We start from the raw sequence: 11,077 nt of genomic DNA, 5'->3' as shown, positions 1-11,077 counted from the left end.
GGGGATATGGGGGAAGGCAGGGCCTGGAGATGCCAGGGGTGCCAAGGGCAGAGGCGCAGGGCTGGGCAGGGCTGGACGGGGACAGAAGGGGGGGGCTCCTTTGCAAGACTGCTGCGCACCTGCAGGGCACTCCCTCCACCCAGGAAATGCCAGGCTCTCCCCACCCCACCCCATCCTTGTCTGGCTTCCAGGCTCCTCATGCTAAGTGCCACCTCTGGTCACTAAGGTGTGCCGCAGGCGTTTTTCCAGGTGTAGCCAACCACTTACTTCCTTCACAGTCTTCTGATAAACAGTTAAGTTGTTTCACATTCACATTTCACAATCTTCTGTAGGTGATACTAGGTTAATCTCCCGGCCCTCCAGAATTTTCACTTCGCATTCTGAGTTCCTTCTCACTCGGCGACACACCCTGAACTCTCCTCGTGGAGGCGGACTCAATGCCAGTTTCCCGAGCACACACAGCCTTGAGGCTCACAGCCAGTCCCTGGTGGCATTCGGTCCTCCCGAAGCTCATCCCTGCCCTGCGCCCCTCCCCAGGCCCTCCCGCTCCCCAAGAGGCCTGCAGCCCATGGGGCGAGGGCCACTCCCACCTCATGCGTCTTCAGAATTATTTTGGCATCCCCTTGTTCTTCTGTATTAACTTTAGTATTAGCTTCAGTGATAAAAAGTATTTTAAAAGTTTACTAAAATTGCCTTAAAATTGCATTGTTCGATGAAATGTTGATCATTCTTTAAAAAACAATCTGTCCTATAGCAAATCAGCCCACAGTTTAACACCTGACACGTGGATGGCTTGTGTCCACCATATCAGGGACCTCAAATGGGACAGGCACCAGGGGCCGGGGCTCTGAGCCAGCACGGTGGCCTCAATGACTGGCCTGGGAAGTCAGGGAGCATCACCTGACACCCAGCTGGCAGGAGCAGTCACAGTGCCCCAAGTCCACACCACAGGGACACAGAAGGCAGGCACAGTGGTCCCCAGCGCAGAGCAGAAGGAAGAAAGGCGCCCCAGGGGCTCCCGCTGTGACAGCTGGAGGTGGGCCCTGCTTCTCGGGACCTCTGGGGCGGAGCCAGCTCTGCCCCCTTTCCTCCCCACCCCGCCCCCATGCATCCTCTGCGTGGAGGCCTGGGGCTACTTCCTCCCAAATGACAGACATTTCACCACCCACACATGACTGGGGCTCCATCCCCATCTCATGTGACAAACACAGATGTGAGCCGCTGGACGGAAATGTCTGTCTGTCCGTCCATCCACGGCTGTGGCAGGGGAGCAGGTGCGACTCCAGCACACACGGACGGGACACTCCACCTGGAGTCCAGGGCTGAAGCCTCCAAGCCCAAAGCACCCCTGTCATCTGCAACTGCACACCCCCAGGGGCCACGCTGTCCTTCTGAGCTCCAGTCCTGAGAGCCACACTGTCACCCTCTGGTCCCCCCCAGGAAGCATGTGGGACAGGACTTCTCTCCTTGGAAAACCAGCCCACCCAAGGAGCCTCACAAAGGCGGGATCATGCCGTGTTTCCACAAAAAGCCCCTCGGTGGCACCTCGCCTGAGGCGGGGCAGCAGGGCGCGGCACACGCCGCAGGGACTTACTTGACAAACTTGTCCACGTGTGACATGGAGGCCTCGTAGTTCTTCCCTCCGAACTCCTGGCAGTGCAGGGCCATGAAGTGTGGCTTGTGTGTGTGCACGACCTGCGGAGGAAGCACAGGACGGGCCGTCAGCGGCTCCGTGCCACCCGCGGGGAGGGGGCCGCCAGGACCGGAGCCCTCGGCCGCAGCCACGGCTCTGAGCAACTTCTAGGAGTCAAACCACCTTTCCGCATCCACACATGTCAGTTTCCTGTGTCTTCCCGACCCTCAGACACGATTCAGAATTTCCCAGAACCTCCCCAGTAACTGAGGGACCCCCCCAGCTGTGAAAAGCCATACGTGCCAACCTCGGAGCATCTAAGTCCCACAGAAACAAACACACCAGTCGGCGCCCCGCTGCGGACGCCTGGCTGCATTGTCCACAAAGGGTGAGCCCCCCAGCACCCATACGCTGTCGTGGGCACACGGGCAAGCACACACACACTCCCGACCTGCCTGGGAGGGGGCGGGGCTGGCGGTGCTCACCAGGGACGGGCGCAGCCTTGCACACGATGCACACGCGACTGCCCAACAACCCACAGCGGCAGGCGCCCAGCACCCACGTCACCGGTGTCGCCACAGGCACAGCTGCAGCACACGGCGGCCGGCGGCAGAGGTGGTGGCATGGAACTGTCTGTCCCCAGGGCTGCCGCAAGCCACAGACCCTCCCCGCACTCTTGTTCCTGGACAGCACGGGTAAGCATCCCCAGAGACACGGTTTGCTGGCCCCAGAGACCCTGTCAGCAGTGTGGTCGCCGTCCCGAGGCTCTCCAGCCACCCCACTCCCCCACCCAGCACAGGGGTCCTGACAACCGCCTCGGTCAGGGCTCAGACCCTGGTCTCATCCCCCGCAGAAAACCAGGCCGGGCACCCAGCACGCCCCGCAGGTCACTGAGCCTGTGTGGACCAGCACGAGCTCATGGCAAGGACAAGACGCTCACTGGCCCCACTCTCCTAGGGCACAGGGGACAGCAGGTCACTGCTGGGTCGATGAGACATCCAGGCCACAAGAGCCCGGGGCTGCAGCAGGGGCCGTGGGACCAGAGGGCCGAGGGCAACGGGGCAGACTGCAGGGGGCCTGTCCCCACTTGCTCAGCTGCCCCTCACACTGGCTGCACGTGGCCGTGGTCTGGGCCGCAGTGGCCACGGCGTTCTTCCTGGGGTCGTGCTCTCCCAGGCACTTCCCAGAAGCCAGCACGACGACCTTCCCCACCCCCGAATCTGTTCTCCCAGGGCAGCCCCCCACACAAGTGCTCCGTCCCCTGGAACCCAGCTTCGGGCACTGTTTCCTGCCAGTGCCTGGCAGCCAGCAAGCCATCGGTGGCCTCAGAGAGATGGGCTGCTGTGAGCATCCCGGATGGAAAAGGGGCCACTTCTAGGAAGAGCCAGAGATGTGGCCACAGGGGCGGACAATGTGGGCCCCAGGGCCGCAAGCCATGCCCCACGGGACGAGTGACCCACACCGCGGCCTAGAAGCCCCCGGCGGCGGCGGCGGCCCCTCACCAGGTTGGCGGCATGCAACGTGGCCAGCTTGTTCTCAACTGAGATGTAAATACACAATCGGGAACTCAAGATGTTCTCGAAAGAGGAGCACGACTCTGACCAGGAAAAGTACTGAGTCTGCGAGAAAAACATCACTACCTGATGCCGGCTGGTTAAGTGAGCTGCTCCCTGCCTGGGTTTTGTTCTTTGAAAACCGGGTTTGCCAGAGTCCACCAGGGCAGCCCATCTGCCACTGACCGCGAGCGTGGACCGCCTCCCTCTCCTGACCCCACCCCCCAGTGCTCCGGCTGGCTGGGACGGGGCAGGCGGCACAGAGAGCCCTGTCTGCAAGGACACCTCTTGTGTGCGCCCAACGCAGGAACGCCCAAGCGACCAGGATGCCAACCTGCCCCACAGCCCGCTAGGCGGCTGCCTCACGCGGCACATTTCGAGGCTTCTCCATAGGACAGTGCACCTTGCTGAGGAGGGATGACACGGATCCTGATCCCAGGCTTCCAGCCGCTGGTCACCCCGTGGCCCCCCAGGCACTCAGCGGGCTGGGCAGCCCGCTGCTCTTGGCCCCGAGGCCACCCTGCATGGTGCACTTCCCCTTAGCTGCTGCTCAAGTGTCCTTCGCAAAGGGAAAGCCTGTCCACGCAGCTGGCTGTGCCCGCAGCAACACAGTGCTCTCAGGACTGGGCCGTCACAGCACTGACTGTGTCTGCCACACTGTCCCTCGACACGCAGCTCTCCGTTGGCCGTGGTGTGCCTGAGTGGCGGAGGGCTGGGTTGGGTGCCTGAACAAGATGGGGCCTCAGGGCCCGCCTGGACAAAAGAGCTACCGTCCAGGCCCTCTGCCCCAATGGGGTTGGCCACAGGCCTTGCCCCCAGCAACCCAGCAGATGCCCGGGCCGGAGGAGAGCGGCCTCCCCCTGGTCCTTATCACTCCGAATCCACAAAAGGAGATGGCTGGAGGCGCCAGGGGCTCTGGACACATTCCTCAGGGGGCACGTGCTCTGAAAGACACCCTTGGGGTGGACCCAAGCAGCAGGCGCTGGGGGCGTGCAGAGCGAGAGCAGGGAGCGCATTTCTCTGGGCCACGTCCCCTGCCGGTCTGCACCTTTGCCTGCAGCAGCCCCCCCCCCACCCCCAAGCAGAGCCCTGCGCAAGCCTGGTGCAAGGGTACACCGTGGGTCGTGTTCTCCGATGATCATGATTAGCAGAGCCCTTGGCACAGACTACGGGCTCTGACAAAGGGAATCTGCTTTCTCTTCCTTCGAAACCCGCAGGCACCTCCGCTCCGAAGGCCTCGCGTGTCAGCGGGACAGAGGTTTGAACGGAGTCCAACATGGGGCAGTCCCCTCCACAGTGTGGGCTAATGACAGGGAGAGGCCGAGGGGAGGGTGTGGCAGGTCACTGCAGCCACCCTGGCGGCTCCTCCCCTGGCCCCTCGCCCAGGGCCTGAGGACGCTCACTCCCCAGGAGCCTGGCCCGAGTCCCTGGCCCAGGACACATCCGTCCATCTGTCCCTCAGCAGTTCATGCTCTCTGGCCTATAGGATCCCCCTAACCGTCCTTCTGCCCAAGCTGGGCCCTCCTCTCCCTCCCCCTGCTGCTCTGGGCAGGGTTTGGCCCCTTGACCCGTCTCCCCAGAAGCAGCCGCCCTGCATGGCCCACCCTGTGGCTTGCCCATGCCCTGCGCCTCTTCCAGGGACCAGGGCCTCAAATCCTTCAGACACCTCTTTATCGGGAAAACAGGCACACTGTGGATGTGACATTTCCAGAGGGCACCGGTCCTGGTCCCACTTCCTCACCGTGGGCTGCAGCAGCCCCAAAGTCACAAAAGTGGGGGGCATATAGGGGATCAGTGCCATGGGGTCCATGACATGGGCACGTGAGCAGACGTGGCCTTCCAGCCTTTGTCACCACGGAGCCCACCCTGGAGCCAGAGGCTTAGAGCACTTGGCCGGCCACACCCTCTGTTTCTCAGCCTTCTGCCACTTCAGGGTCCTAGACTCACACAGCCGGTTCTGTTCCTAGGACCACACACCAGGCTCACTTCTTAAGGAAGTGCCCCTCCTGTCCAGAGCCCCGCCCTACGGCCCGCCCCTTGCCCTGCCCCTTGTCCTGTGTGATGCCCCCATGGCCCGCCCACACTGCTCCATGCCCCGCCCACACATCCCATGCCCTGCCCCATGACCTATCCCACACCTCAAGGCCCTGCTGCACAGCCCCGCCCCACGCCCCGCCCCGCAGCCACTAGACAGGACACACCAGGTGCTTTCCTCAGCTGGACTCAAGCTGCAGAACTGCCCTCAGGCACAAGGGCCGCACGCTAACAGCTGTGCTTCTAGAGAAAGAAAGACCTGCATTCAATACGTTTTTTACAGAAAACGATTCTTCCAAGTTAAATTTATCATATTTGAAAACTAAATTTTACCTGATCGTAAGTTTAAAAAAGCAGCCAAATAAAGTGAGTAATACTACTTCATCTCTGTGACGCTGCCTGACCTCCACGTGCTCTACGCAGCGACCCGGATGGCCCCTCCTGACCAGGAGCACCAGCCCCCTCTGCCAGCGCGCCCACCAGGCTCTCCAGCCGCCGCCGGCTTTGTCTGACCGCCAAGAAGGGTGGCATGGAGGGTCAGGGCCGAGCCACCGGGAGGCGCGCATCGGCAGGGACGGCCCTCCAGGTGGGGAACTGTGTGTCCCAGTCCGGAACACCCACTCGCTCGGCTGCCGACGGGACTGCCCGAGACTCCCTCCAGGGCAGCCAGGGCCCCTTCAAAGCCCCTAGTGCCCAACAGACCCTCACTTAGCGGCAAGGAAGGCGCCCGGCAGGCAGTGGGGGCAGGGGGCACCAGACACACGAGGCATTGGACTCTGCCTCCCGCCGTGCGCGGAGCTGGCTGGGGAACCGGGTGGGCTCCACACAGGGCTGATGCCCAGACCCCACCAGGGTGACCAACACAAAGCACCATGGACCCCCGGGAAGTGGGCCCTGTAGGGGTGACCGGGGTCCTCGACCCGCCCCGCAGCCTCTGCCTGGCTTCCCCAGGCAGACCCCCTGCACCCTCCATCCCCAGCAGCTGCTGACAACCCCAGAGGTGGCTCCTCCTGGAGATGAGCCCCGGGGTGCCACCAAAAAGGCCCCCCAGGCCCTGCGAGTCCCTGCTCTGTGTTCATCGGCTGCTCTCCAAGCCCAGCCTGCCCCTGGGCGGCGAGACACTCCACATCCCTGCCTGGAGGACTGCATGACACGTCCGGCGGGGACACAGAGGCAATACGCTAGCACTGGCCAGGCCCCCGGGAGTGCACACGGTCCCCGCCCTGAGAGCACACAAGGGAAATGAACACGGTCCCCGTCCTGACAGGACGTTACACGGAAACGAGAGGTAAACAGATACGAGGTCACGTGGCATCGGAAAGCTGAATTTTTAAGGGACAAGACCTGTACATCAGCAGACACATAGGGACAGCCACACGAGGAGCCCTAGCGTGTGCTCTGGCACCGTGACCGCACACGGGCACCCTGCACACCGGGGACGGCGAGCGGCCATGTCTGCAAAGCCGCCGCACCAGCAGGAGCAGCCTGACGGGGCACCGGGGTCCCAGCGCACCCTCCGCGCAGATGCCGCCGCCCCCTGGTGGCACGGAGCCCATCCGGGACCCGCGGTTACCGCCTGGAACAGACTGAAAACGCGTCTGTACCCGTGGCCTCGTGGGGACAGAGACAACCCACGCGGTGGCCACCCTGGGCTCGGGCCGTGCCCCTGAAAGCGGTGGCTCCTGGCACGAAGGGAGCGTTTGCCCCGCCTTTGTCGCCCCAGCGTGTCTCAGGAGAGGCGGACGCCCCGCCCGCAGAGCAGAACAAGCTGCAGGGCGGGACCGGTGGCTGGGCCACAGGGAGGCTCCGCTGAGTGGGGGGGGGGGGCGGACGCAGACCGACAGGCTGCACGTGCCGGACGGACCCACAGTCCCGGCTCCTGGCGGCCTGCGGCCAGCAGCATGCCCCCCCACCCCCCACCCCACAGATGCTGGGGTGGCCCAGCGCAGGGCCGTTGTGGGACTGGAGCACTCGGCCAGGAGGGGACCGCAGGGCGTGCGCTGAGGCAGGGCAGGCGCCAACGGACAGGGCTTGCGGCGAAGAAAGGGACAGAGAGGAGGGAGGCAGCCCTGGGCAGCTGGTGACAGAAGAGAAAGTCGGGCGGGGTGGGGGGACCAGGCAGGCAGACACAGGAGCGCCGAGGCCACAGACCCCCTCAGCTCAGGCGCCCAGACCTGCCTGCACTTCGCTGGGCGGACAGAAGAGGGCGCTGTCGGGCTGGGAATCCGCACACCCTCCCCAAACCCCGGCAGGTGGCCTGGGAAAGGGAAAGGAGTTTCCTGAAGCAGCAGGATGAGCCCCTCTCTTCCCCCAACCCAGGCACAGGGCCTCAGAGTCCACCTGCGACAGAATTAAAGACTCAAACCACCATCTGAGAACAGGCAAAACCTGCATAGTCAGGAACACAGCATTAAACCAGAAACGGACCAAAGAGAAAGTGAAGGAAATGACAGTAACCTCTAGAAAGAAATAGGAGAGAAAGACAAAATCCTCACAGAAAAGATGAAGAATGGCAAGGCACCCAAGGGAGGGTCGATGACAGGACAAACCACAACGCAGGGGGAAGGGGAGGAGGGCCGGGCAGGGGGAGGGGAAGGCAGGACAGCCACCGGTCCCTGCAGGAGAAAACATCCGATTAGAAACAGAACCCTAACTTACACCCAGAAGGGCTTACTGAGCATCTAAAAGACTGACCCAGAACATTCCCCCCGGGACGTGCCCTGGCAGAAGCAGGAGACCTCCGGGTGCACACACAGGCCTGCAGGCCCCCAGGGCACAGACCTGCCTCAGACTGGCCAGAACCAGTTGTGCCAAGGCGGCAACGGAAGCACCATTCTGGAAGGCTCGGTGACATGAACTGTGAGCCGAGGACGCACACACCCAGACAGACGAGCGTCCTTCAAATGTCACAGGCACAGGAGAACAGTTTCAACAGATAGGAAATTCCAGGGAACCCGTCTCCGCCAGCCCTTCTGAGGAATCCGCTAGAGCATGTGCAGGCCAGTGTTGTCCACAGGGAGGCCACGCCGCCTGCACAGCAACATCTCCAATGTGCCGGTGTGGACACGAACGCACGCACACACACCCACACGCACCCACAGACATTATACATGAGCATGCACGCGTGTGCACACACACACGGTGCACAAGCAAGCACCCGGATGTGACAGACCTCGCAGAACAATCCAGACCGTGGCGGCAGAGCTCACTCGGACAGCGGTCAGAGCTGGGCCTCCAGGGCGCTCCAGCCAGAAAGCAGGCACCCAGATAGAAACGGTGCACACCGGCTAACTCCATTTACACGGGAATCTGGCAAATGCTAAGTGATGTCCCAGCACAGGGACATCTGGGGGGGCGGGTCACAGGCGGCCAGCAACCTTGTGAGCACGCAAGCCCCCAGGGTAGACAACCAGCTTGCCGCGTCCAACACGCGAAGTCCACGGCATGCCGGTCAGACCCCCATAAGGTCACGGAAAATGTCAACCCCTCTGAGGCAGTGAGAGCCGCACGGCCTCGGGGGCCTCGGACCAGGGCTGGTCGCCCTTCTCGGACGTAATGGCATGGAGGACACTTGTAACTCTTTCCGAGACATGTGCTGCCGCACGGATGAGTGACGTGACGCTGCCTGAGTTTTATGTCAGAAGATGGGGGCGGGGACAGGAGGCGGGACATAACGGAAACCAAACCTGCCGAGAGCTGGAAACAGTGAGGGGGTGGCGGGCACTGAGGGACCTCATGCCACTCCCCCCACTTCATGGGCGATACCAAGTTTGCCCATCACGTTCACTGGGTAACTCGGCGGGAGCAGGACCAGCAGCCCCCGCCCCGGGGCCCGAGCGGCCTGGCCCCCTGCTCCGGAGCTGGGCCGGGGGGACACTCGCTGGCTCCTCGGTGGCGGGGCCTGAGGGACAGGTGCCACGTGTCCTCTCGACGTTCCCCTCTGGGACTCAGCTGGACGACCACGGCCATCTGCCGGCTGGGGGTGTGGGGGTAGGTGCCCGAGCTCAGAGGCTCAACCCGTCCAACTCGTGGGCACCTGTGATGGGACCCTCAGAGGCAGACAGACACACAGGCTGAGGGCTTCATTTTAGAACAAATTTAATTACGACACATAATGAGAAATTCACAAGAGCTCATTAGGAAATGGTAATTTTAGTGACGTACTATGGAAATTCTATCGATAAACGACAATTCCTTGGCAAGTGAGTGACTCTGGGGGTGCTTCTCGGGCAGACGTAAGCCTTCACTGGCAGCGAGGGAGTCAGGCTGGGCCATTCCAGAACCCCCCCGCCCCCCCCTCCCCGTCACTACCCCGGGCCCCGTGACAGCCGCTACTTCTGTGGTGGCGTCCTGTTCAGCAGAGCACGCCCGTGCTGGTCCTGGACACACGCCAGGGCCCGCCGCCCGCTCGGCAGGCAGGGGTGCGCGGCAGCCGCCCGACGACTCAGCCCCGATTGCTTGGCGCTGCCTGTTCCGTGGCCGCAGCGCCCTCCCCACGGCCACACGCGCTCCGATGTGACAACACTGAGCATGGATTTTGGGAGATGCTCAGAGACACCGGTTCTCTGCTCTCCTGCAGGCACAGGGCATCTGAGTCCCACTGGCAAAACGCAGCAACCTAACTCAGGAGTGGTGAGTGTGGGGCATCTTTTACCTCTGGTTTGTCATCATTTACTCAATTACATGTTTCTAGAACCAGATTTTTAATACCGCATGTAACAGCCAACTTCTGGGTCCTGGGAGCAGCGGGCTCCCACAGCTGGCGGGGGACAGGGGAGCGGGCTGGGCAGTGGCCTGGGCACCCAGAGTGCTGCTCTGTCCTCCCTGCTGCCCTGGGCAGCCCGAGTGTCCGCTTTCCCGAGAGCATCCCTTCGACAGTCACTGTGAGTGGACAGTGAGGACGCTAGGACCAGGCGCTCAGCACATGCCGGACGCAGAGGGAGCTAATAACCAGTGGCGGGTGTGTCACTGTGGCACGTACCTCGGGCACGGAGGTTGGCCGAGCTGGAGCCCAGACGGCGCTCTGGGCCTTCCCGGCCCCTTGGGAGGGAGCTCTGGACATCGGGTGATCCTGGGCAGGGACTCCTTCAGGGCTCACGGCACGGACACCCTGAGGGTGCACAGGAAGGATGGGACATGATGTCCCTCCGAGTCGGGGGACAGTGAGCTCATGTCACTTCTGGTTGGAAACGCCACCGGGGCACATGGTCGCCAGGCCGCAGGGAGGTGCGCGCAAGCAGCCGCACACCTGCGCCAGTCCCGAGCCTTCACACACCAGCCGCGTCCTGCTGGCCGGGGCACTGGCACATCTTCACCTGGGACGGCACACAAGTCGCTGCCCACGTGCATAGTCGCTTGACCAAAATTTGCCCAAAAAAAGAGCTTCGGATAAAAATACATGGGTTCTTTCATCAGAAGAATCAAGAAAAACATTTTGGAAAAGAGTGAGTTAGAAACTTGGGCAACTGGGGCGCCTGGGCTCACCTGAGAGGTGAGCGTCCAGCTCTGGTTTGTGGCTCAGCTCAGGATCCCAGGGTCATGGGCTCGCGGCCCTGCCGGGCTCCTGCTGAGCCCGGAGCGGATTCTCTCCCTCCCTCTGCCCCCCCCCACATGGACTCTCTCTAAAACAGAAAAAAGAAATAAAGAAATTTGGGCGAGAAAATGCCTAAGGAATCACACACACATACACATGGTCAGACACAAATGTTCCCGCACATGCACATGTTCACACACACACACAGAGGTGCGCGTACATACACTTGCAGACACGTGCTCACGCACACATGCACATGTGCACACATGCTCACACACATGCACACACACGGGCGCACAATGCTCCCGCACACACACATGCTCA

General features: G+C 62.2%; 1 protein-coding gene across 3 annotated transcripts in view; it reads right to left on the bottom strand.

The window, feature by feature from the left end:
• The window catches only part of INPP5A (inositol polyphosphate-5-phosphatase A), a 157,672-nt gene that overhangs the window by 94,272 nt on the left and 52,323 nt on the right, over positions 1-11,077 (bottom strand). For all 3 annotated transcript variants that reach the window (XM_029932810.1, XM_029932811.1, XM_029932812.1), the window contains exon 3: positions 1,595-1,695. In XM_029932810.1, the coding sequence (XP_029788670.1) occupies positions 1,595-1,695 (101 nt within the window). The remainder of the gene's footprint in view (positions 1-1,594; positions 1,696-11,077) is intronic.

Source organism: Suricata suricatta, chromosome 2 (genome assembly GCF_006229205.1).
Source record: "Suricata suricatta isolate VVHF042 chromosome 2, meerkat_22Aug2017_6uvM2_HiC, whole genome shotgun sequence".
Taxonomy (NCBI): Eukaryota; Metazoa; Chordata; class Mammalia; order Carnivora; family Herpestidae; genus Suricata; species Suricata suricatta.
This window is presented reverse-complemented; position numbering and strand designations above follow the sequence as displayed.